This window comes from Centrocercus urophasianus, unplaced genomic scaffold (genome assembly GCF_019232065.1).
Source record: "Centrocercus urophasianus isolate 14NV4802_14NV808 unplaced genomic scaffold, USGS_Curo_1.0 seq_10, whole genome shotgun sequence".
Classification (NCBI taxonomy): domain Eukaryota; kingdom Metazoa; phylum Chordata; class Aves; order Galliformes; family Phasianidae; genus Centrocercus; species Centrocercus urophasianus.
Window position 1 is genome coordinate 41,596,540 of NW_024884142.1, and position 27,666 is coordinate 41,624,205.

At 39.6% G+C, this 27,666-nt stretch overlaps 2 protein-coding genes and 1 long non-coding RNA gene across 4 annotated transcripts in view; 2 read left to right on the top strand and 1 right to left on the bottom strand.

Annotated features, from left to right (window-relative positions):
- Positions 1-27,666, bottom strand: part of CEP85L (centrosomal protein 85 like) — a 141,495-nt gene that overhangs the window by 38,528 nt on the left and 75,301 nt on the right. The gene's annotated exons all lie outside the window — the stretch shown is intronic.
- On the top strand, positions 13,178-27,574 carry LOC122156812. The gene is made up of 3 exons (XR_006167663.1): positions 13,178-13,412; positions 18,161-18,194; positions 24,660-27,574. It is a non-coding gene; the product is annotated as an uncharacterized LOC122156812 (long non-coding RNA).
- Positions 18,508-20,663, top strand: PLN (phospholamban). Its single transcript, XM_042811969.1, has 2 exons — positions 18,508-19,318; positions 20,359-20,663. The coding sequence occupies exon 2, from the start codon at positions 20,481-20,483 to the stop codon at positions 20,637-20,639; it is 159 nt and encodes a 52-aa protein (XP_042667903.1). The 5' UTR covers positions 18,508-19,318; positions 20,359-20,480; the 3' UTR covers positions 20,640-20,663.

The following is a 27,666-nucleotide window of genomic DNA, read 5'->3' on the forward strand; positions in this document are numbered from 1 at the left end:
CTGTCAGTTGCTGGGAAATAAAATTTTGAAATCTTTGCTGTACTAGCCTATATGTAAATATTTATTGCTGGAATACACACTGTTGACTGATTCCATCATGTTTCTTAGCAGTGGGAAAATAACATTTCCCTGGACTTCAGGATAACAGCATCTGGATCATTTAGGCCAATAATGACTGTGATTTTAACTGCAGTAATTAACATTATCTTCTCCGCAGTTTCTACCCAAAACAGTTTAGTGGTTCAGCTTATGAGCAGCATTCCACTCCACATCATAATACACTGTATTGCAGAGTCGAGGTGCAGTCCAAAAATCTCAAAATGACATATACTGTAAAAACAACAACTAAAAAAAAAAGCAGTAGGTTTTGAATTTTGAAGCAGTAATTCAATACTTTAACAGTATTTGTACTATAACTGTAAAGATTTCACAAGAATAACCTCTTTTGGTCAGCAGCTTGTTATCAATCTTATGTTGTGAAGTTTCACTGCCATTCATTACTTGGAACAAAACCAAGGCTGCGTACCCACATAAACCCAGTGCACAGAATCAGTGCAATCACGATGAACCACACCACAAGCAGCTCTCTTTGTAGGACTGACACAGAGGAAAGTACTGCAGATTCTCTCATGAGCTGCACCTCAGGGACACACCTCTCACCCTCCCTTGAGTGGGCAAACCCACACATGCAGCAATTATTGAAGAGGTACCTCTTGCTCTCTCCTGCAACAGGAACACGATCCCATCTGAGAGCCAGCACAGTGGTCACTGAAGAGCTCCGCAACAGGTCCTTGCCCATAGCAAGGAAATAAGGATTTACCCATCCCTTCCTCCCCAGATTTATTCTCAACATCAGACAGAGTGCTTTGGAATGCAACAGCTCCTTTAGTCAAGGCAGTCCTCCAAGACTGCCTTCCTCACAGCAAAGCAAGACAGGGCTAGGGATTTTCACACTGCACAAGTGATGTAAAGCCGAATTGGACCCTACTTTTAAAAGACCTTAGAGCAAAGCAAGTAACCATTTCTGCAGAAAAATCCTGTGCCTTGCTCAAATGCACTAGAATAAGCAGCCACAAAGCAGCATTAAAATATATTCCTAGATGGGTAAAAACATGAGTACAGATCAAATCAAGAAATCTTGGTTTGCAGCATCTGTGCTTTACCGCCACCTACTTACTGCTCTGCTCCATCTTTGCCATTTAGGGGAGACAGTGATTCTGCTCAGCCCAACATAATCAGGGAAGTTCTTGCACTAACACAAAAGCTGCACCATGTTTTGCTGTACTTTTACAAATCTGAAGCAGTCATGGGGGAGAGAGCGAGCATCAAATCAAGCCCTTGCACCCTCACTCCAGCACTGGTACTTGTGTTGCTCCTTGGGGAATTTTTAATGAGGAGGAGACAAAATCAAAATTAAAGCATATTTAATTGGCATGGTACTAAGAACACTGATGTATTATGGAAAGGTTAGCATTACACTAATAGGGAGCGGTGAAATATGAAATGAAAACAATAACAAAAATCAACAAAGCTTGGAAAAAATTCTGAAGTAGACTTTACATAGACATATAAATTGCAAAGTAATTCAAAAAAATAGAGACAGACCAGCAGAGAGAATAAACTTGTCAGGAGTTGCCTGAAAACAAGCATATTGCAAGTCTGGACTGCCTACATAGGGTGTGTCAGGTCACAGAGAAAGGAGGAGAGGGAAGGAATACAATGGTGACTTTAAATAGCTCTGGCATAAACCCAGCTGGAAAAATACGTTCAGTTCTGGGCACCGTACTACCAGAAAGACACTAAAATAGTAGAACATGTTCAAGAGCAATCCTAATTATTAGGAAGCTTAGTAAAAAAAATTATGAATAAAGAACTGAATACTACAGACAAAGATTGAAGAGGCATAAAAGAAAACAGCAAATATTTCTTTTCCCAGGCTGAGAGTACATATTCAACCAGGATTTACAGAATGACATTTGGGATAGGAATATCACGAAAATAAAGAATAAACTAAAAAAAATTGGGAAAAGCAACTAAAGCATTTAACAAGCAAAAGAATATTCAAGCTTTAAAAACTATGCTGAATAAATTTTAGAAAACTTGAGGCAAGCCCATCCTTACTTAATAATACATTGGGAATTCTGCTCAGCGTTGGGATTAATCCGATCCCAGCATAGTTACTTGTGATTAAGAACAGAATGGAGAACACTTTGGAGAGCACTGGAGGAAAAGCACAGGCAACAACATAGGGCAAATAAAACAGAAATAAAACTCACTTAAGAAACAGCTGACCTTAAAAACACAGCCACAGTTCAACAACATGGGTTTCACACGTAAGTTCTAACAGCCAGTCAGAATGACAGATGTACTTGTTGGTATCCTGATTTGCGAAAGCTAATTGAGTGTTTGTAAATCGGAGTCTTAAAATTGACTAAACAGTACAACAAAAAAGGACAACTTCCTCCCTATTTTCAAGCATTGCTGTTGGTTTGTTTTTTTTTTTTTTGTTTTGTTTTCTGTGGGTTTTTTTTGGCCTTTATATAATTAGGTTCAGCCAGGCTGGCCTTGAAGAGTCATTTAGGGTCTTATAAAGCAAGTCCATGAAGTCCTTTACTGGTGCTCTGCCTGGTTCCCTCTCTTCTTTTTGCAGCAAGCATTCACAACTGCAATAGTGAGATGTCCATCTTTACAGTTAGCAGCCACAAGCCTCTCATCTGTTTGGCAGCTGCACTATTGCATCTGCTTTATGACTTCTTAAGGCTTTTCCAGAAAAAAACTTAAACTCTAATGCTGAATATCCATAGACACTACCATTGTCCTATTTTTTGGAAGGGGAAAGCTTCCAAATATAGAAAGAATCAATAGTAACAACACCCTTATTACACCTCCTAAAAGCAACCCTCCCTCTTGCTATTAATCAAACATTTTGCCAAGAACGTTTGAAGTGTCTCTCCCATACAAAGGCAGCACTGCAGACAGGACATGACCCACACATTAGGGCCCTCAGAGACTCATTCCACACCAGTCAGGGAGAAACCTGTTCTCTACAGTGCTGCCATTTGGGCATTCTCTTCTCCCAGCACCAACAGCACTGCAGCTTCTGAGCTGTCAAGGCTGGGTTTAACAACCACAGGGAGGGAAGCCATGATTCCTCACTCCAGCAGCTTACATCAGGGTAGCAGTGAGCTGGGATACTGACACAGAAACTAAATACTGCGGCCAGCTCTGCTGATCACTACAGAACAAAAAACACAGCACTGCTACTACCAGCGTAGCTGCACAGGTCTGACAGCAGCTATGTCGTCACTATAGGTGGCACACACAAACGCTGCTATCAGGACAGGCCTGTTCCCCTTCCCACCTCTTTGACACTCATATCTGACAGCCCCCCCCTGGCTGTACACACACACACTGGTTATCTGCATTGGGTTCACCACATCAGGCCATGAGATCACATGCTGGCACACACTGCTACATAAAGCAGCAGCTGAGATTATATGCAATGGCACAGCTTTGTGCTGGGTACGAACCTCAAACTGAGATATCTTGACTCCAGACAGTGCCAAAGCCTTCAAAAACTATCCATATTTTCTAAGCTTCTAAATGAATGACTACCAGCCAACATCTGGTGTTCAGAGATGCAGGTTAGTTCAAGAAAATGAGCTTCCATCCAGCCCAGAGCAGGTAAGCTAAGTGACAGCAGCACGCTCAGGGCCAGCATCACAGGCCAGGCCCACAGACATGGACTGCATGTGTTGGTGACCAAAATGCAACCAGCAGGACTGTGCAAAAACCCAGGCTACACATTGGAACATGACACAGTACTGGGCATAAGTCCCAACCAGCAAACTAAGAAGTCAAAACAGTGACTTCCAGGAGGCTTGGCAGGACACTCACTGAAGTGCACCGTTTTGTGTTAGAGCAGGAGGGTCCCGCTGAGACTGGCCACAGGCAATCAGCCCTCAGCATCTTCCCACCTCAGCCACCACACTCCATCAGGCTGCGAGCAGCAATTCCAGAGCTGCCAGCTGGGCACCCTCTTCTGTCTATCTTCCCGAGAACAATTAAACAGCTCCTGTTTTTACGTGTTGCTATAACATTCCGCTATAGTCCACACCACACCAATTTTATTGTTGTCAGAAATCCTTTCCATTTATATTCTGGCAAATGTTATGAACACAAAACACTTCTAGGTGCCATTTAACATGACGTTAAAAGCAACAGTGCCTGGAATTTTCCACTGATAACAACTGGGGCCTTTCCTAAGTATAGAAGCACTTGTTTTATTAAGTGTTCATTTTATCTTCACATTACAGTTAAATTCAAATGTTCTCTACTCCAAAGAAATCAGAAGATGGAAGGAGCTTCCACAAGAACAACCATAACCTTTTTTCCTTGAACTTTCAGGGAAGCAACACAATGAAGTTAAATTCACCTTCTGTGTTTCATATTCTGACCTGGAAAGCAGCATGCAAAAAAAGTGACTATAATTGTTGAAAGCCCATAAAGTGCCCTCCCTCTGTTTTAAGTGCAGCACAAAAGTAGGGCATACATTATTCACTGAAAGATTTTATGGGCCGTATGAGTAAGACAGAAATAGATTAGAAAAGGACTAGTTGGGGAGAAAAATAAGACACAAATCAATCATAAATGGAAACATCTCTGAAAGTACAGTATCTTGGTCATTCACACTCGGACATCTTCAGACAAGTTCTGATCATTTATGAAAATGTCTTTCTTAAAGAAATATCATTGATATCTACAAATATCAGTTTATAAAGTCAGTTGCCTGTTCATTATTTGAATATTATTTCTGCTCACTCTCAAAGAAAAGCAGGTGCAAAAAGTGAGCTAGAAAGAAGCAAAAATTTCTGTTTTTGCCCCCTTGCATGAAATTCTGCAAGGATGTGCAGAGCAGGCACCAGTCCTGCACAGAAATGGACAAGAGCCCTTTTCTAACAAGAGAATAATTAAAAGAGTTCTACTTTAGCAAATATTTGATAAAAGAAACTGCTGTCCAATAATTGGAAAAGAAGCTTTAAAAGACCCTACCCAAGCAGAGTATCGGAGTCTCTTGACTTGCAAACATGTTGAAAGAGAGCAGTGTTCCTCTCAGCCTAATCTGAAACAAGAACAGGCATTTGGGGAAGTGATCCTCAGCAAATTCATTATCAATGGTCTCCATTTTTCAAATGGATAATCTTTGGATTCTGTGAAGAGTGTCATCTCCCAAACCAGAAAACCGGGCCTCACTTCATCTGCATTGTTTGGTTCAGCTTTTCATGACTTTAAAAGAAACATTAACCACGAATTTAACATTCATCAGATTTAACAGAGGTTAAACACAAACAAAGAACTCCCACAAAAATAAAGCATAAGTGTTCAAAATATTTACACGAAAACAAATTCACAAAAGAACACTATTTAAAAATAGCAATCCAGAACTGGTTTCAGTGAACACTTGCACAAAGAACAGGATCCAGACAAATTCCTTGTAACTATGCATTTCAAGTTTTGTGGATGCAACTTCTGTACATGTTTTAATTGAGACCACATAGAGAAGATATGATTTCGTAGTGACCTGCTTTCTCTACTACCTTCTACACCCTCATGGGGATAATTCTACTAGCAGCAGAATGTGGAGATTTAATAAGCCATCTTACTGAGTATTGGAAGATGAAAAAAAAAAACAAGTTGTTTAAAGAAACAGATCCATGCAAAGCTGATAAAGTCTGTGGATTCCTGAGTTCAGAACAATGAGTACAGGACTTATTTACTTTTGCCTGTATATACCTGAAAAGATTTCAGTAAATGAAACATTAAGGGCATGCTCATATTTTCTGCTTCCCTTGTGGAAATTCTTCCTTGGGGGAAGGATCTGCATTCAGCCAGCAAAAAAAAAGCAGGACAGCATGTAGATCTACTGTGATGTTTCCATTGCTTAAAGGCACTGCTACCACCATCCCTGCACAGCAGCACATAAATCGTGACACAACCAGCAGTGACTCAGGCACCTGTACCATAATTTTGGAAAAATATTTTTCTCTTCCATTCTGTGTTTTTTATTTGGTTGTTTAAACCCCATCTGGAAACGCCACAGACCTGTTTGCTTGTTTGTTCCTTCACTCCCTCCCCAACCCCCCCCCCCCCCTCCAAATATAGAAGGAATTACAGAGGCCTTTACTTCTGAAAAAATCAACTATTGGAAAATCCAGAGTCACATATTTGAAGATTCCAGCCTGAAATATTTGCACCACTGACAAATAAAAGAAACCCAACTAGTTTAACACAGGATTCTCTTTTAAACTGGGAACCACACAAACGTGGATGATAGTCACATAATTTGAGCATGGAATAACTGATGGATTCTTAAACTGTTTGGCTTCAATTCAAATTACGAACCTTTTCCACTTGAGTTTATGAGGGGTACTTGAAACACACTTGTCTCTAACAAAAGCAGGGATGATGTAAGGGTGCATTTTAACACTGGTGTCAGTGTGTGAAGATGTCTTCCTTCTTTAAGAGATAAATTAATGGGGGCAGACCTAGGATCTTAATATAAGCAGAAACAGCAGAGTGAAATCACACTAAAAATAAATAGCACTTCCACCTCCAGCAGTTAGCACGTCCCACTTGTAGGTCTCAAGAGACATTGTAAAGAAACTACTTTATAGACAGAATTTACAGAAAGGATAGCAAGATAAAAGTGAAGACACCTTTTTCCAAGGCTCACCAAAAAGTACCAAAACACTGCAGATTCTCTAGTTGGAAATCATGTTCTGTAAGCAAAACACTGGCTTTGTTAAACACGAATAAGAATATTCCTAGCTAAAGAAAAAAAAAAAAAAAAAACCAACAAAACAAACATAAACACTTATTCAATAAGTATCTGAATTAGAAGAACATGGTCTTATCGATCCAGAACATTCTTCGAGCTAAAATTAAGATAAAGCTGCATCTTCTGCACGACAGTATGAGAAGCCATTTTTCATCCTGTTGGAAAATGCTGCAGTGCTGCATTACACTTCAGCCTGGTGCAGCTCTTCTGTACACCTGGCTGGAGAATCTCTTTTGTCCAGTACAGAGAGAACGAAAAGAAGATTGAGACACTTGCAGCAAACCCTTCCAAAGATAGTAACAGTAAGAAATAATACTAAGCATTTGGAAGGAACTAAAAGCTGTTTCAAAGCTGTACATGCAAGTCTTTATCTAGCTTCTCTATGATTTAGACTCAAAATAGATGTCTTACAGTCACCGAAGAAACCAAACATGTCCCCAGATGTGGTAATGTAGGTGGGACTGAAATTCATTATTCTTCAAATTTCAGTCCATGGCTATTTCCATTAAGCTGTGCTCTAACACTCATCAGTCAAACCCAAATCTGCATGGCAAAGTCTGTCCTCCAGTGAGTGAGAATAAGACTTTTATCAGAAAACAGCTGCCCACAGCAAAATACATAATTAGGAAATACTTTCAAGATGGGGAAATCTGTGCTTTTAACTCAGAGGTGGTCTGAATTATAAGAGTAGGTCACCATTTAGTTTTGCCACAATGCATAATAGGGTAAAAGAAAAACGAAGTTTTTTCCCTCAAATTCTGAAAAAAATTAGTTTAGGATTTCAATTTTTGGAATGGCATGAAATAAAATTTATAACAAAGCGTTTGTTTCTTGCATGTGTAACTGTGAAATGACATTTTGTTATTGAAGAAAAGGAAGGCTTACCACTATTCAAATAAAATAAAGACCCAGAGGAGGAGAGGTATTTCTCATTTGCATTTCTCAAACATACCTCTCAAAGTAGGACCAACTAAGAATTAGCATGAAGAGCCTTTTTGTTTCAGCAAATTTAGATGTCTGATTGACACTGTCTCCATGCCAACCTGAATGAAGGTGCCTGTCAGGCAGGTGGATGTGCCGTTGGCTGCTACTCTACAAGCTGCCCCTCCACACCATAGGAAAAGGTTTCTGTAAAGTCCCACACAGGAAAACTCTTCAGCTTCTAGATGATCAATGGTGAGTTCATCATTTGGGAAGTTTGTTTCTGTGAGGACAACCTGCAGCTGGAGACAGATAGCAGCTGAGTCCAAACCCCAGACATTTCTCTTCTGTTGCGCTGCTGCTGTTGAAGTGGAGACAGTCCAGCATCAACACTTGGCAACAGGAACATGGCTTCCAGCTTTATCTCTCCTTCATATGCCTTTGTCCCACTATTCATCCATCACTCATAACATGTCAAATAACACAGCTAGTATCTGTGCTTGCTAGAACAATTTATCTCAAAGACACTCAACACAGTTTCTTAGGTATAAGGATCTCTGCATACCACCTAAAACATTATTCAGCTTAGTCAACTGAGGACACCTGTAAACACCAAAGGCAATTCCCACAAGCATTTTACAAAAAGGAAAAACTTTCCACCCTAATGATGATCATAAATGTCTTATTCTGTATCACATTACTTTGAAGGCACTTTGCACTACTGTAATTAACTGCTACTATTCAAATTACTAATTATTTTGACCTTCATTAATCTATTTTCACTGATATAGAAGTAATAAAGTATTTGAAAGAGCAGGCTTTTTGTGCCATCAATATTTTGCTGTAAAACAGAAGAAGTCAAGTCTGTGCTAGTTCCGTTGTGTCCAAGGCAAACAAGAGTTCTCTGCAGGGGTATGGGAGGCTACTGTCAGTTTTCAGAGCCAGGCAAAATTTCTTGTTCCTCTGCTTTTCTCCTAATCCCAGGCCAAAGCACCAAAGACAATAAACTTGTGTGACACGCTTGTGAGTTCTGTGATCTGCATTAATAGTTAAAAGTTCATGCCAGTAACATTGACTAGACTGAGAACTTTCAAGCTGACTTTTCCAAAAATGTCTCTGGTTATTAGTAAATCAGGCAACTAGCCCTGCCAGAGCCTTCAGCATTCCTGAAATGAGAAGTATTTCAGCTCAAGTCATAGTTTTCTGTTCACACAGGTTTGTTAATCACTTTGCAGTGTTATACTTCAAAAGTTGAAGATTCAAAAGTTAGTTCTTGTTGTTTATAACGAAGAACAAAATGTGAAGATCAGACTACTTAACGATCGTCCAATGCTTAGCAGAAGAAAATGCTACTTCTCCCAAAGGAGATAAACAAAACACCAAGGATAAATTTCTCAGCAGAGCTGTTCTCTACAATGCTAAAAGAAGCTGTGAGCATCACGATAGGAGGAGGAAAACCTGCAGTCTCAAAAAGACAAGTTTGTCCCCATACACCCAGAAAACATTGATAAATGACTGTCAGAATCTAGTCATATTCCAGATCCAGGTGAGAATCATTTAAGTAAGTAGTAAAGGAAGCATCAGGCAGAAAAGAAACATTTGGGTCATAAATCTATCAAATTCAAGCAAGAGAACTCGAAGTCGTGAGCAATGTGAGCATCTCTAAATTGATCAGGCTATCTTCCCACCTGCTGTAAATCTGAACTGCTGTTCACAAGGGTTGAAAATAGCGCTTTGCCTGTATTTTTTAATAGAAGAAAAGAACTGCCCTCAAGTTGAACTCAGTCTGCAATACAAACATTACTGAAGGATACATGCAATACAATATAACTGAAAGATGCCTTTCCCTTACCAGAGATCATAAAAAAAGTACCTCACAAGGCATATTTGCTGACGCCTGGATTTCTTCCCACGTTGCAAGAACTACAATTATAATATACCCCAAGTTAGAAGAGGCACACAAGGATCATCGAGCATTTGAAAATACTGGTAATGCTGTTTGAACTCCAGGAGCTTGGTGCCGTGACCACTGCCAAGGGGAGCTTGTTCCCAAGCTTGATCACCTCCAGTGTAGAACCATTTCTTAAGCCCCAACCTGACCTTCCCTGAAGCAGTTGCAGATCACAGCACCTTTCAGCCTAAAAATGCCAGTAAGCAGCTTTGAGTTGTTCTAAGAGGAGACTTGAAGGGACTCGATGATACTGTACACTGGTGTATCCTCACCTCAACAACTGTGTGAGATTTCAGACACTACGATATAAAAACACAAACCTATTAGTTTCCAAAGGACGGCTATAAACATGTGAATAGTCTGGAGTGCAAGCTGTATAAGGAGGTGCTGAGCTGAGCTCTGGTTCAGCCCGGAGTGGAGGAGGCTGAGGGAAGACCTCATGGTGGCCTGCAGGTCCTCACAGGGAGAAGAGGGACAGCGCTGACCCAAGGGAACAGCATGGAACAGTGTCGGGGAGAGTCAAATAGGGTATTAGGAACAGGCTCTTCACCAGAGAGTGGTCAGGTACTGGCACAGGCTGCCCAGGGAAGTGGGTATGAACTGCACCTCAGAATCAGGTCAAAAATTGCTGGTTACAACAGGAAAGATTTAATTCCCAGGTTCAACTTCCATATTGCTACCCGCCACTCGGTTCCTCCTGCAATCCAGTGCACACCTGTGGGAGCAGGAACTTCTCCCTTCCCTTTTAGTTGCTTTATAACCAAACACACAACACAAGGCTGTATGATATCATTAATGTACTCTTCTTTGGTATGAGAGAAAACTAGAGCAGTGCTACGGAATAGGGCAATAACCTGAGTAGTCAGACTGATAGCTGAATTTCTTTGCTTTTATAAATAATGAAGCTTGGGTTATGGCTCACTTCTGTGCAGTGTCATGGATTACCAAAAGGTCAAACACTGACAGCTCAAACTCTGCACAGATTATTCAGTTAGCAATGCCTATACAGTTGAAATTTGCAAAACCAGTATATGAAAACAAACAAACAAAAAAAAGCACAGGAAATCACCGTTATGAATACAAGTTTTACTATTACTTAAATGGAGGAGCTGGTATGCTGGAATATAACAATGTCTTTTTGGACATTATCCCAAACATCAACCGGATCTCCAAATAAATTTATGAGAAGAAACATGCTCTGGTGGCAGATCTCTAATCCCACTGGAGAAAGCCCAGATCATCTCCATTTAAGGTCAAGCAAGCAACAGCTGCACATTTTTGTTCCTCAGAACAAAATAAAGCAGACCAAAACCTCCAACACAAATTCCTTTTTTAAAAGCTGTTCCCTTCTGGACTCCGTGGGTGCTCAGACTCAGGCTACCAAGGAAGAAACTGAAGAGCATGCAGACGCCCTCACACACGTGGTCCTTCTGCCTGGCCCCTGAGCAGCAAGCTGCTTCACACAGGTCCTCGCAAGCCTCACCAGTGTGTAACACCAAACCAATGGACAGGTTTCTGGAGAGATCGTATCCCAGCAAGCCTCTCACCAGAGAAGCACCAATACAAATCCAAAGCATTCACAAGATCTGCGCTGGGGAATTTTACTGTTATTTACCAAATGCATTTCCAATCTCATTTAAATGCAGCATTTCTTATCTAAGTTAAACATATCTAGAAGGCATGCATTACATTTCGGATGAGATATTACCATTTGCATTAATGCCCTATCTTTCACTTCTAAATACCATTCTTTAAAAAGAAGACTAAGCTATGATTGCATATCCTAACCTGTCAGTGGCTCAGTAACAAAAAAAGAGCATTCTTTAGGGGCATCTCACGTTAAAAAAAGCTCTAGAATGCTGATTACAAGCAATTCACCAACACAAAAAGGCAAAAATCAAGGGAAGAGTAAGTATTGCTATGATTTTAGGATGACTCAGTAAAAGGGAGAAATTGACATTAGTCACCGCAGTGCTGGGTGCAGGACTCTAATAACAAATGGAAGATGTGAATTTCAATAGTAACACTTGTACAAGTTTCATATTACATCTTGCAAAGACAGCAGTACTTTTGCTGGGTGATAGCAAGCGATAACATGAAACTCCCCTCACAAAAAGGTCAAATGCAGTTTGCCCGACAGTTATAGATTTACGTTAATAATGCCATTATAAGTAAGTTATGAAACACTCTGCACTGGTGAACAACTATCACTGTGGAGACACTCAATTAACTTTCAATTGAAACAAGTGACCCTGGATTTCCTGGATTTATTAAAGGATAACAGAAAGCAGTCGCATTTATAATACAAAAGCTCAGTTTCTAACTTTAATTGTAATATAGCCAAGAAAAGCATAAGAGAGCTAAACATCACCTTCAAAGTCTTCAAGCATTTTTTGCCTCTGGTTTGCAGCAGGCATCACAGCATGGCTTAGAGGGAATTAGAAAACAAATTAAACAATAAACCAAGCAAAAAAAGTCAGCCTATCACGTCTGGTTTCTTGTTCAAAGCCAGACATTAATCTATGCTAAGCAACAACTGCCAAAACTGGATCTAAATGTTTAGAGTTAGGCTGAGCTTCTGTATTTTTGCCTGCCATTTCCAAATGAGGATAACGCTCACACTGCCTGTAGCATCCACACATGAAGCCCAATGCTGGGCGCTTTCTCACAGAGCAGTTCAGTGCCTCAGCACCCAGGAAATCCTCCATTTCCTGGGTGCATGAATCCTTCTACTTAAATGCGGCCCATGCAACAGGCAGCACAAACCTCCTCACAAGTGCAGGATGCAGTGTGTGCTCTGTCCCCACTTGGCATTTCTCAGACAAAGGCAAGATGCAGAAGGTAACCTGCAGTGCTTTATCTAGCTGCACTTCTCCCCAGAAAACGGCACAAAATCATAGGCACAGTTTCCAGCCACTACATGGACTCTACGGTATTCCATAACAAAGGTAAAATACTTCAAATTATATAGGAATGATTAATTCAGAGGATTAATTCATACAAGACGGATTTTATTTGGAAAAAAACACCACCACATGCCATACCTTACAACCCACAAATTAACTCAAGAGGGTGGAAGAGGCATGAAAAAAAGAAAAAATTAAGTTCAAGCACGGTCAGAAGAAAGCTGATACTGCAGAACTGTATCACACTGTAAATCATATAGCAGCTGTACAACAACATTGCTGAATTATATATACACAAAGTGTACAGTTCAAGAAACCTGTGGTACAAAAGAACATCATTCTAGTTCCAAATCCTTTATAGGTTTTATTTTTAGGATTTTATTAACAAGAAACTGCACTGCTGCAGCTGAAGTAGCATAGCCTGAACAGCCCTCCAAACTAACTCCTATTTAAGTTCTCATGTAAGTAAACATAAAAAAGGCCACAGCAAACGGCTCACCCCCTCCCTCGCGCCCTGGCCGCAGTTCCCTGAGCCCCACATGGTCAGAGGAGCAGCCAGGACTGAGCACGTCCCGCTGCCAACAAGTGGAGATGAGAACTGCAGGCTTCAGAAGGCAGGGCTGAGGCCAATCACAACTTCTGCATCGCTGAATGACACCAGGAGTCCTGCCTCTGTAACTTTTGTTATTTTTCCCCTCAGCCTCCTTCAATTGCTCCCAGCACTTGGTCACGGACTCAGACAGGCTACCAGAGACCACAGGCAGCTGCCACCACACTCCAACAGCCTGCAGCAGAGGTAAGCACCCTCTATTTGATGCTTTTAACCCTCACAGCAAGGCACTGTAGCTGCAGTTTTATACATAAACTCCTCTATTCAAATTAACAGTCAGTTCTAAATGTTCACTAAAAGTAGGGAAAATTAGGCAAATCTGCTCTGAGTCACTTATACAGTGCTGTATTTTAAGGGACAGATGACGTTTTTCTACATGCTGGTGAGACACTAACTATCCCTGGGCACTGTCACAGCAGCAGTGAGAAACTTTCATCATCATCTTCCTTCAACTTTTATTCCTCCTCTTAATCTATTTGGTTTGGTTTGTTTCAAATATAAAATCTACATAGAGTAACTCAGTTTTGCAGGCATTGCCCAGCTGTGTGCCTCAGCCCCACAAAGGCAAAGCTCCTCCGTTACTGAGCTCACAGAGGAATGCTTTGCTGATGTGACACCGAGCAATAAAAACTTTGGCTGCTGTATGATAAAGTACCATCCTTCATTGCAAATGTGAACTGGTTTATAGCAGCTAGAACTGGAATTGTATCATATTATTTGACACTTAAACAAATGTATGCATACAACGTTACTGCTGCGAATTCCTTTGAAAGGTTTCTTTTTTCTTTCTGGTCACTGTAGCTGCCAAACTAGAATATTCTAGTAACAAATAAAAAAGTAACCAGGATTTGTAACATCGCAAAATTTATTTCTAATGCAGAAAGTAACCCGTTTAACCCTGAGGGAAGAGTGCATACACTACACAACAAAAATACAGCCTAAGCAAGCAACAAGGAGCACATCTCAAGGAGGGACACACCACAAAGGATATTTACATTAAAAACAACAACCACCAAACAAAAAACAAAAACAAGAACCCAACATATATGAATATTGCTAGGAGTAAGATTTATTCTCAACAAATTTCTCCTTAGAGCTACTGTTCTGCCCTCCATTGAAGCTCACTTTTCTACTTAGGTATTGTTCAAGTTTTGATTTAGGAAAGGGACAAAATGATGTTGTGAGGCACCTGGCTCCTTTTCCTTTTACTGGTAAGCACCAGGTAAGGACACCCAAGAGCAGCTGGCTTTGTGCTCAGCACCCTGTTCTGGTTCATGAAGGCTGGATGCTCTGTAGCTCTTCAGGGAGGCAGCTTGTTAGGAAGCTCTCTAGGAGCTGTTCCCAGCAGGTAGAAGCAGCATTCAAACTCATGCTGCCTTCAAAGTCAACACCTATGACAAGGAGGAATATTCTGAAAAACAATTTTTAGCACTGAGGTCACTTAAAATGTGTTTCCAAATGGGAAAAAAAAAAAAAAAAAAAAAAAGTTTGTATATTTCCTATCAAGCAGAGACAACTGAATTGGCATTTCCAGAGATTCTGATTTACATCTACTTAAAAAAAAAAATGGTATTAAATTTCTCATCCTTCAAGAAGGTTAAGGATGTAGCATCTTCATTGTGCAGCACAAAACTAACATTGATTCCTAATTAGACACCATAAAGGCTCATATCACCATAAAGGTGATTGAATTTTTCAGCAAACAAGAATGTCTGAGATACACCTACATGGGAAGACACATAATTTTTTACACACTGTAGCACTAACTTGAATTAGCAGTAGAAAAGCATCTCAACTGAGAAACCAAAACCCTGCAGGAAAGTAATGTCATGTTCCGTAGATTATGAGACAGATAGTTTAGAACTAGAAGATCGCTTTTGCTTTCCAGAGATCAATACATGGCTTATGAGGACTTTCCTGGTATCCAGTTACTTCTCAGGACCTTACTTATCTACTGCTGTTTTCCATCCATGCCACATCACTGCTGCTAAAAACGTAAAAATAAGAAATAACTTTCAGAATGCCCATCCACTTGCATGTTTTTTATACATGTTAGATGCAATTCAGTTCACATTCACTCACTTTGGTCCACACAGCACCTATGCTATTTATTAATAAGTAACATCAGAATCACCAGAACCTAAAACCTAACTTGAAACTACAAGGTGTTAAATCCTCAGGGCATACAGTAGAGAAAGGAGCCATCTCTCAGAAGGAGCTTTTCTATAAAAAAGTAAAAAATATAAACAGCTGGAAAAAAGTACATGGCATCATACATCCTATTTCAATGAAGTAACAGAGGAGTTTGCAGTGAGGTACCTGCTCAAGACCCCACAGTGTCGTTCTGCAGTACTTACAGGAAATCTAGCCTAGAGTTAAAATTGAGCCAAAGACAGCAGCTTTCAGGCTGCTTTAATAGACAGAAATAGAGACAGAAGTCAAAGTTAGCCACAAAGTACATAGATAACATCCAAAACAAACAAACGACAACAAAAAACAAACAAACAAACCAAACAAAAAAAAGCCAAGCTAGGCATGGTCAAGAATTTAATAGGTTTTTTTTTGTTTGTTTGTTTGTTTTAAATATATCCGTACCTTTATCTTTCTAATAGCCTTGAAATATAGCTAACGGCTCTTACTAACCAATAATCTCATTTCTAGAACATGGAGAACATCAAAACTACTCAAAATGAAAAATGTAAAACAGGAAAAACTGAATCTAAACTGTTACTTTTAAAGCGTGAGCCTTTTGCACTGACACTTCAGTACAATACAGACTTTAAATCAGAAAAAATAGTTTGCTCTCCTGTTGCTTCGCACATCCCAAAACCTGAGCTGAATTGTTATTTTTCCCCATCTCAAAAACAACGTTCTCTGCATGCAATTAAAAAAATAAAATAATAAAACCATATCCTACTAGTCAGTCCGTGGCTCCTTTCACTGACAATGAACCCCAGCTGCAATTTTCTGTTTCCCCTCATGCAATTTCTTGCTCTTTTTCCACACTCCCACACTCTTCTTTTGCTCATTTTTTTTTCCTACTTTCTCCCTCAGTTTGTCTTCACTTGCACCATTTTCTCATTCCTGCCTTCATCCACCCCAGTCTTTTTTGATTGCCAGCTCTCTTTCCCCTTATATTTTCTTCAATTTTTTTTTTTTTAATTAGCTTTTTTTTCCCCACAGCCAAGCTGTTGAGTTGGCTGACACAGTTTTTCACTGGTATAACTGCCTAGTGCAACTCCCAGCCTAGAAACAGAAAAGGAAACGGCATCCTGCACCCCTAGTGTGAGTAAACACACACCCAGCTAAAGGCATAAAACCCAGTAAGTTGCCTTCAGGCCATTTCATTCTTTTTACAAGAAAACAAATTGTAACATACCTCTACAGATCACTTCTGTGGTTGAAAACCTGTAAGCAGCTTCTGTTTTTATCAGTGGAAGCCTTTATTCGTTGAATTGAGAGCAGACACCTGCTAGAAGTCTCTCAAGCCAATTCAGACTGGTTCCTTATCAGCTCTCAACTTCCTCACTCAGAAGAGGAGAATTTTCAGACTTGGGAAGTTTCAAGTGAAATGGCTCCACACATCAGTGAGAAGGTGTTTTACAGCCAAGTTCAAAACAAAGCAATGCAACTGGGAATAATATCTATACATTAACACAGGAAGCCAGCAGAGATGACAAGCATGCCTACACATCAACTGCAGGTGCACTGTGCAGGCAGAGCTGTAACTCCCTGTAGCACTTCTTCTGCCGGGGTCCTTACAATCCATGGACAATCGGGACAAAAGACACCACAGTCAACAATTCACAGCTTTTCTTTTCCACTTTGGCACTGTACACACATCTTTAAATGCTTCTTCTCTGAGCGTGCAGAGAACGCACCCAGGAACACCACGCTGTTCACACAAATGTACAGAGGAATTTCTTACACTAGGTACAGTTTTAGAGTTCAGAACAGTTCTCAACATGTAGAGCAAGGACCACAGAATTTAAAGGTGTTTTTTTGCATTGCTATCCTGATGATTAGCAAGAAACTTAAGAAACCAGACCACTGTTGCTGGGTCGTTTTTGTTTTGTTTGTTTTGTTTTTGTTTGTTTTTTAAATCTAATTGGAAAAATCTATGTAATGAGCTACTGCACAATAGGAGTTGTTAACAATACCTTTTCAGGGCTCAGCTTGCTTGTACGGGGCAGTAACAAATCAAATATGTCAAACCCATTCCACTGATATCACCACTGCATTTAGTAAACATATGACAGGAAACAGGCTGTGTCTAAAATTGCTGTGGCATTTCCAAAGGAGCCAAATTTATCCTGTGTGACTTCAATGGAGTCAACACAGTTGTCAACCAGGAGTCAACCAGGAACGAGCGTGGCCACAGTTTTTACTTTGGTCACAGGTCTCCTCTCATGGTGAAGGACATCCAGAAACATAGACAAAAATAGCCTGACACAAATCAGGGGAACAGTCATATGTCAGTGAAGAGGGAGGCAGTGATTGTAACTGGTGACTCACCCTAGGGCCCCAAGTGCAGGGGATACCCCACACAGCAACATGGGGTTAACCATGTCATGTCTTCCTGCAGAGCTGCCCTGAGCACGAGACAGATCCGTTAAGAGCCCTGCATTAAACACAACTGTACACCAATGCAAACAACAGCTTCCCTTCTGGGCTTGTTGCACCCAAAGGCTATGCAGTTTGGCTTCAAAGCTGAATAAATCTCACTATTTGCTGCACCTTCAAGAGGTGTTTTTGTGCATGCGCAATACTTCATATTGACCTAAAGCAAGGACAGCAGGCAAACAACAGAGAAAACTATTATCTGTGCAGTGATTGCCTTTGTTTTAGTGCAATTGTCAGGCTGCCCTTTTTGACCTTGTTAGCTACCCAGCTGCAGCTGTATTACTGACTGTTTCTCTTTATGCACACTTCAGGTGGTGACAGCGTCATGGAAGATTAACAAGTAAGGTATGTGTTTACTGCTTGAAACTATGCGCTTGTAAAGAAAAACTTTGTTAAGCAGCATGTGTTCCCTTTGCTTACAAGAGAACTTCTCCCACAGGCAGGCTAAGTAGAGAAAGCAACATGCAGGTGTTTTAAAACTTTCCAAACCTACACAATCTGTTATTGTAATCTGACCTTTCTTCATCCCTTTTCTATGTATTTTTCTAGCAATAAGGGGTATATGCTCTAACATACTCTACTCCACTTTCATACTCTCCTCACATTTTTTTTTTTTTTTTTTTTTTTTTTTTTTTTAAATCCTTTTGTATCACTTGTCTGGTACTCTGACACAGTGACTGGCTGTGTACTGATGTTTTGTCCTCCCTGAGATTTCTCTGTTTCCCTGAACTGGTGATGGTTTCCCACCTGTGATGCCCAGCCCATACTTTAGAGCAGTACTTTACAGTCTTCAGTCACTGCTCCTGAAAACGAACTCAGCATCATAATGTACAGGCGTCTGCAAGTGAGCAGAACATCTAAGCCCACAGAAATGGGCTCATTGTGTACAGGGAATTACTGCCCTGGGAACAGGCAGAAGCCAGTGAAGAGCTCAGCGCACTATGCCTTTTGAGCACCTTCACTATTTAGATGGATGAGAACAGGTACAGCATTCAACAAAGTTGAAAAACAGTGCTAGGACCTAAGGTCCTGTGCACTTTGTTCACAGTGAAGTTAAGACCAACAGGAGCTTAAGTCACCGTAAAAAATCCAAAGTTCAGATTTTGGAGATACCATCACATGGAATCACCTAAAAGTATATTATAAAAATCCATGCATAATGTGCTTCCTTTCAGAAGCCTTTTTTTTTTTTAACATACCGGTGCTGCCATTGGTATTGAAAACACATGTATTCTGCTGATATAATGCCATCTAACTTTAGAGACCCACATGGAAAGTTTAAAAAGAGCCTGAAAAATGCTTTTGTTTCATTTTAAGGTTCTTTCATTTTAGACATACCGACATACCTGAAGACAAATTCATGGGTGACAAAACATCTCTGGGTCAGTCAAAACGTCCTATAATTCATGCGGCAGATACCTAAGCAAGTGTTTACCTTTACCTGACATGTATGAAAGAGAGGAAGGCAGGTACTGTATAATTAACTGGAGAGAAAAAAACAAACAAACAAAACAACACAAAAACACACCAAACAAGATAAGGAGAGGCCTTGTGTTAAAGATATTATGGCAATATATACTCATAAACCACCAGGGGGCAAGTTCAGCTTTCAGAACAACATTTGAGACATTTTAGCATCATCACGTTAAGAACTAATTTTTTGCATTGCTATAGCACCTACCCTTTGCCATGAGCTAAGCAAGCACACAGCCCATCAACACAGAAGATTCACACAGTAGGGCTTTTATAATCCACTGGGAGTTCTAAGAGAACCAACACCCTGTACTTCTATGTGCCATCAAAAGGGAGAAGATACAGGAGTGCATGTTTTATTTCAAGCAGGAGACAAAGTAATACACTTGCTTTATCTTGCTCCCACAGCAGCCTGTGTACCTAAATATTTTAGTCCTTATCCTATTCTGTGTAGTGAAAAATATAGTACTAAAATTCCTTGTATCAATGATGCATAGCTTTTAACTACACAACATAAAGTATTTTTTATTTGGAATGGCAATGAATAAAGATTCATTCTCCTCCCTTCCAAAACAAGGCTCTAGCAAGTCTGATGATCTATACAGATCATGAGCAACCACAGCCAGGCATCCTGGCCTTCAGCCCTAACACAAGTCTTCAGGTGTGCTTGAATTAGTAGTAATGGGGGAAGAAGGGCAGAAAAAAAAACTCAGTCTTTTCACAGACCACAAAGGATGGAAAGATAAGGATCTAAAAAGGCAGGACCTGGTAAGTCCCACATTTCCACAATTTCTATTTTACAGTCTTCAACCCCTGCCAAGAAGCAGGTGCTCAGTAGCCCCTGGGAGGAGAAATGTAATGCAGCACAAACATGAACTTGGAAAACAACATTTCAAAAACATCATTTTAAACTAAAGCCCTCATGAAAACAACTTACTTACTTCAAGCTTCTCAGAACCTTAAAACAATCTCCATCTGCACTTATCAAAGCACTTTACTTCTGCATTTCTAACTCTTCACTTTCCTGCTTTCCCAGCTCCACAAAGGCTGTCTAAACAAAAAGAGAAGATAACAGGCACTTTTCACTGTTCCTGAAAACTCCACTCCTATCCTGCACTTCTAAAACCTCTGATTTGTGCCCTCTGCTTTCTTGCTGCCATGGAGAAGGTCCAATACATAACCCGCTCTGCTCTGAGGAGAGCCTCAACTATTGAGGTGAACCCACAAGCACGCCAAAGGCTCCAGGAGCTCTTTGTGAATTTCTGCCTGATCTTAATTTGCCTCTTGCTGATCTGTATCATTGTGATGCTCATCTGAAGTTCCAGCACTTCTCTGCACTGTTCTCTAGGAAAGCCGCCCAAAGGGAAGAGCGACCTCCACTTCCAACCCCAATGCAAGGATCCCCTTGGGAGAGGGGCTAGCACTTGGACTAAGGCTGTGCTGTGTGCCAGCCGTCGCGCTGCTCTTACTGCCTGCCACATGTATTAAAAACACACTTCTGTGCTGAACAGTGTCTAGAGCTTGTTGTTACACAGCTGTGCATGACCTATTTTATCTGTTCAGTCAAGAGATGTCTGTTCTGGTGCAGGGAACTGCCTCTCCAGAGGGCTGGTAAGTCTCCCCATGTTTTAGCCAGTTTTCCATGGGTTAGCCACTACTGACAAGCAAGAAGTGTACTTTTTCAGGATCTCTGGAAGTCCATAAACCATTGGGCACGTTCCAAATTCAGCTGAAAGAACAGCACACATACCACATACTGCAGAGTAGGAGGACATCTGCTCCGAGTCCTAAAACATGCTGTATCTTTGTGCTATCAACTGAAGGCATTCACCTTGTTCTAGCATTTTTATAAGAATGAAAGTAAAACAAAAAAATATCTTCTGAACAGATTTTTTTTTTTAAATTTCAAATGCTCTTCTTCAAATTTAAAGGATCCTTTATATATATATATATATACATATATAATGTATTTGCATATTTCTATACACTCACACCTTGGATCTGAAAACAAAAAGGCAATTTTTTTCGCTGGAATTTGTCGCTGTTCCATTTTCACATGATATAATCTTACAGATTTAAATGACAACCAAAAAGATTTTTCAGTATGTTTTTGCAGACAAATGCATGCTACCACACTGGCAAAGATTTCATTTTCTGTAAGTAGCATAAACGATCGGCACAAGTAAAAAATTACAAATAGCTCCAAGTTCTTAATGTTTGGTTGCAGACAACTTGATTACAGCCTGCTATAATTCACACAATAATTGCCCGAGTTTAAAACTACAGATAGTTTGGCATTTGCCACTGCCATTCTATGTGACTTACATTTGATGTGGTAAAGAAAAAGGTTTAGGTCGTGTTTACTACTGCAAATGGGGCATACTGCAGAAATACAAGCAACACCACCATCTTCAACTGCAAATGACTGTTAGAGAACAAGCAAGTATTTTCCTAAGATAAATGTTATGTATCATTATGTATAGGAGGAAGAACATTGCAGAAAAATGTGTTTAGTACGTAAAACACAGTCTATACAAATACAAGGTGAAGCTTCTGCTCCAGCAGATATCAGTAATAGGCCTGAGCAGACTTCCAGCCCTCTCACATGTTGGTGTTAGGCTAAATTCCTAGAAACATTACAGTTTTCAAACAAAGAAAGCTCAACAATCAACAGACAGAGATCAGACATTATTTTGAACAGGCATCTTTCTTGGGCAAATAATCCTACTGATGAAAGCAGGAAATCAAATGAAGTTTATCTTAATCTTGTACTCTGTCTTTAAGACTTAACATTATATAAATACGGGTTAACAATGAACAACTAAGCAGAAAGGGAAGAAATCTCTGAGGAAAAAAAAAAACAAACCTTCTTGTATTGAATGTAATGCAAGCTCAGTGGTGATGAACTAGCAAATAGGTACACTAAGAGCAGATCTCTGAAGTAAGGTTAGTCACTAGATGTAGTTAGTTACTGTATGAGGATTAAGGCAAATACTGATGTAACTGGCAACACACGCATCCCATTTCAAATCATAGTGACTAAAATTGTCAACATAAACCTCAATTCCTGTTTCATGCATTCTGATCATCTTCACAAATCATGATTTTCCATACATGCACTTTTCCTATCACTACTACCACACAGAAGAAGGAAAAGAAAAGCCACAGTGTACTACTGTGGGGAGAATATAAATAATAGAAAATAATAAAAAAGAAATAATTGAAAAGTTACTTTCTTCTATTTTTAAATCCATATTATGTGATGGGAAGGTTTCCATCTTGCTTTTCTCATACAGGCATTTTAGATTAATTTCGACTTATTTTAATAAATTTCTACTGGAAATAACTGATTGTTTTGTAGTACTGAAAAACTTTCTGAAGAGAAAAGGTGATAAGAGTAAATTATCAGCACACATTCTGAGATATTTTGAAGTTATAGGATCTACAAGCCTGTAATCAAAGCAGAGCACTGCTAAATAAAGAAAAACAGCTTCCCTATAAAAATTAAAATACCTGCTTTTTTCTTATGTACCTCAAAAGCCATTAATCATTTAAAGATAATAAGCAAACAAGAATCAACCATGGTATAAATAAGCTGGAAGCTCTACTGTTATTTTACATTAACACAGATAAATTGCAAGTACTGTGAGGTTCATTTGCACCTCTGTGTTCCGTTGATATGAAAAACTGCTCCCATGCTCCACATCAGAAAATGTCAACTGAACCCAGAGATAAAGGCTCTTCTACATAGTATTTTCCTTGGTATACTTGTAAGAGCTTCCAAACTGGCATCAGCTGTATTTTTATTAAAATGACTGTGTGAAAACATATTACTGAATAAAAGAAGAAATTCAAACAATTGTTTATAAAGAAGCATCCATCCCATTATTTGCTTAAAAATCAAAGTTACGTGAATGAGAGGTAGCCATTGCCAAGTGTGGCACTCAGTCCAACACCAATGTCAGGCAGCCTTTAAAGGTAGAGAAGCCTTTAACAAAGCTTCTCACAAAATTCAAAGTGTTTGGCTTCCGAGCACAAAGAACTTCCACAGAAACTTTTTAAGAATACCCGGAAAACAATAATCATATTACACATTCACTCATGTCTTGTACTTTAAGCCCACTGTACCAAAATTTGAGCACAGTGCAATGAACACATTCATTCTGAGAGTACCCCTGTTCCTAACTGGAAGCAAACTGATGCATGATAGATTATGGCCAGATACCAACTTTATATGGCTATTAACTGTCATAAAAATATTTGCGATGTTCTACAGGATCCAGGGATATCATATTTATCATATTTAACATTGAACTTCTTTGACTAGATGTTAAAAACTGAAGGAGGTCTGAGTTTTGCTCGTGGAAAGAGATGATAGAATACCTCTTGCACACTGCAAGGCTTAAAGCCAGAACACATTTCCAAGAATTCCTTTAAAAACTGGTGGTTATCTTCACAAGAACACAGACAATTGAAGTCATTTTTAAATGGGCTCTGTATTCATGGTAGTATCTGACAGTTCAGTCAAGCTGACCACTTTCTAAGATTCTTTTTTGTTGCTCTTTTTGTTTGTTCGCTCTTAAAGATAAAATCACAGAAACACCATCTCGTATAGCATACAGAACTATAGAACAGTGAACAGTGCCCTCTTGTGATCTTTTCTAAGAACTTAGATCATTAAAAAGGTCTGGCAACATTTCAGTGTAAGAGAGAACTGGTCATACTTGTTTCTTTTCTATGTATACATTTTTGCATAAAAACAATAAGATATTATCTTACAAAAGGCTATGGCATATGTGCTATTAGTAGCACTATGGATACCTATTCTGCCAGCTCAATCTAGACTTCTCAGGTGGAATTCATGTTGTGAAGATGCAATGAGTCCTACGCAGCATACTGTTGGCAAAACACTACCTACACCACGGTGCACAATGCCAGAACGTAGAAAGGTAGGAAATACTCCAATTAAAAGAGGTGCATTTTGCCCAGAAAATGTTGTGGTTTTCATCTACAGAGATCTTTTAGAAAAATGATTTTTCCAACAATCTACGACTGGAAGCCTGAGTAAACACTGAGAATAGAGTTCTGTTAGAAATCATAGGGTCCTGCAGAGTGCTGTGCTCATAGAAGAAGTATATAAATAAAGAGCCAATCTGTACAAAATTCAAGTCTTTCATTAATTTTTTTTTTCTTTTTAAAAGGCATTTGGAGAAACAAGAAAGCTTGTAGGAACATTCAGTTTTGGGTTTCTTTTTTGTTTGTTTTTGGTTTTTTTTGTTTTTTTTAGAAAGGAAAAAAAAAATACCTTCTATTAATTATTTTTTTCATAATTGGCAGAAACTAAGAACAGGTTAACAGCTGAAGACAATGAAATTTGTGTGACTCTGCACTGCTTACCACTGAGCAAACAACCCAGAGGGCTGCTGCTAGCACAAGAGGGCAGACCAGCGCACGTTATGGATCTTGCTACCAACAGAGGTCTCAACCTGCTGCTCAATTTCCTGCTCATAGTCTTGGTTTTAGTACTCGCATTCATCCTTGTGAAGCTGATGTGAATAATCCCTGGGAGGTTTCTTTTCAAATCTTGTTCTGAGGGCTTGGGGTTCTTTTGCAATGATAACGTAAGGAGGTCAATCTATCTAACCAGAAATACGACAAGACTGCATAGATTGAAGTATCTGACAGAAAAAGTGTTCAGAGGGTTTTATCAGAAGTGAACCTTAAATCTACACACAATTATGTCATGCCATTGAGTAAGGAAAGCGCTGAGAGCCTTGTTGAGTACAGAAAGAAATCCAATTACGCATAAAGAGTTACTTTAGTTTTATAAATGCTGCAGTCAACTTTCATTTTAAGGACCAGCAAAAGATCAGCATCCTTCAAAAAACAATTTCAGATCTCCCGTGGAGTGCAAAAGTACAGATGCTGGGGATGGAAGAGGTTGCTGTGGTTTACAGCAACTGAGATGTGGACAAGTTAAGTTTAAATCTGAAAATGTAATTTTTAGGGACACTTTTTGACACCTGTGATTCACAGCAACATCTTAAAAGCCAGAAAGCATTCATGTTACACATCAGTAACAGAAGCAGCAGCTGTTAGATCTATAACAAACAAAACAGAAATCAAACCCAAACAAGGGCCACTAGCAAGCAAGGGTTATCATATCCACGAATCCCTTAGCACTGCTGCATATGTGAGCTGTCAGAGCCTCTGCATAACAGCAAGAAGAGTGCTGCATCCTCAACAAGTTCACCACTTATGCACAGGTCAAGAGCGCTGCCTGGAGCCCTCAAGCTGTTTGACACTCCATTTGTTGTATGCGTACCACAGCAGCATAGTTAGCCACCTATAGCTCATCCTCACATCAAGTCTGCAATGAAAGCTTCCCGTGGGACCTCCCTCTACAGCCCTTCACAGGATGATCTGCTTTCTCCATGCTTGCTGGGAAAGGCAGTGACCAAGGAGAGCTCCTTTCTACTAGAATAATTTGCCTACCAGGCAACCCTAAGATACACAGGGAGAGAAGGAAGCCACAAGCAGACTACAAACACCACACTGAGGCCAAGAAGTCTGCTCTTCAGCATCTCTCTCTTCCCCCAACAAGTTGGGAACCAAACGTAACAACATACCAGTATCATATTGTAAATTTAATGCCACACACATGCAAAATGCTGGTGGTGCCCAGAGGTGAGGAAAACCCAATTTCCAGCTCCTTTATGACAGAAGAGTTCCCTGGACCAGCAGGTACGCTGTTGATACCACAGGTGCCCCCAACATTACAGAGCTGATTCTACTCCAGCTCCACATAGGATTGCCACACTATTACTGCTGTTGTGGCTGGTTCAGTCATTTCAGTCATTCAGTACAGAAGAGACTGTACTACAAAAAGATCTACAAAAAGACTTAGCACAAAAGGAAGACAATATGCCAATAGAAACATGGTGTGCAGGCCCACCATGACCAGGCTCCCATGTTTCACACCACATTATCTCCTTCAGCATCGAGACACCATTATGTGGGACAGCACTGACAGAGAAGTCAAATAAAAGATTTCTCTTGTGCTTTGAAATGCAATAAAAACTTAAAAAGAGCTTCTGCTTTTTTTTTTTTTTTTTTTTTTATGTGAATACATAATATTTGTATTCAAAGCAGGAAATTTCACGCTGTAACCACTTTTTCACTTATTTTGATTATCTTGAAACGTTCTGCTTTAAAATCCGTAGATTTATGTACGTGGGATTGACGTTGTAACAGTAATACAGTTCCATATTATTTAGAAGGATTTCTGACAGTACATGTAATAGACAAGATGAAAAAAAAAAAAAAATCATGAAATTAAGAAACTGATATGAAGGCCACTCTAGTCTGATGAAGAGTAAAAACTAGTTCTCAAGCAAAATGGCCACCCTGAGTATTTTATGCCTATTCTTCTGCAAAAACAAGAGCTCCCTTACCCTATGGAAGTCACTGCGACAGCTGAACAGCTAAAAAGAGCTAAATGAACTAGCATTAAAAAAAAATTAAAAATCAATTCCTTTCATTCAAAAGGACAAAGTTGAGTGTAGTAACTTGACCTATCACTTATCTCCAGTTCTAAAGCTATGCACAAATTGCCATTAGGATGTAGCTACCCCATGAAACAACACCAAACCTCCCAGACCGCAACGAAAATCACAGAACCTTAAATAAATGTTGAAACACGCTGCTGAAACTGAACATGCATTCTCCTGGGATGACGTACAAAATTGGAAAAGCTATCAGTCATCCATTGCCAAGCCTTTTTCTGTAATCAGGCATGGTCCAAGCTTGGTTTGCCACCATCTGCTAGCACTTAGACTGAGCGCACGTATTCACTGTGGGTTGAATCCATTTGTCAGCCTGCAACCAACTTCACAGCGAAAGAAACAGAGCATAAAAGCTCACAGCAGTGAACTAATTCTGTTAACTATAAGTGATGTTTGAAATTTTTATCCTGCTGGAAAGTATGTTTTTCTCAAGTCAGATTTTGAAAGCATTTATAATGACTTCTTTCCTTCACTTTTCTGACCTGTCAGAATCATAAGGAAAAATACTTTCGAGTTCACATTTCAGAATAAAATTCAATGACAACAATATGATGTGAAGCACATTCTTTCAATTAAACTTTTATATGTTTGGTGATGTTCAGATAAGCAAGCACTGTTTTGAAATGATGACTGTTGTAGCATTTCTAGTTTCTCACTGCATTAAAATTTGATTTGTAGTAACATACATACGGTATGAACTTGACAGTATTTTCCTCATTTAAAAAAAAACAATAGTAAATGAGATACATAAATGGAAGAAGATGCACTTAAGCAACTTC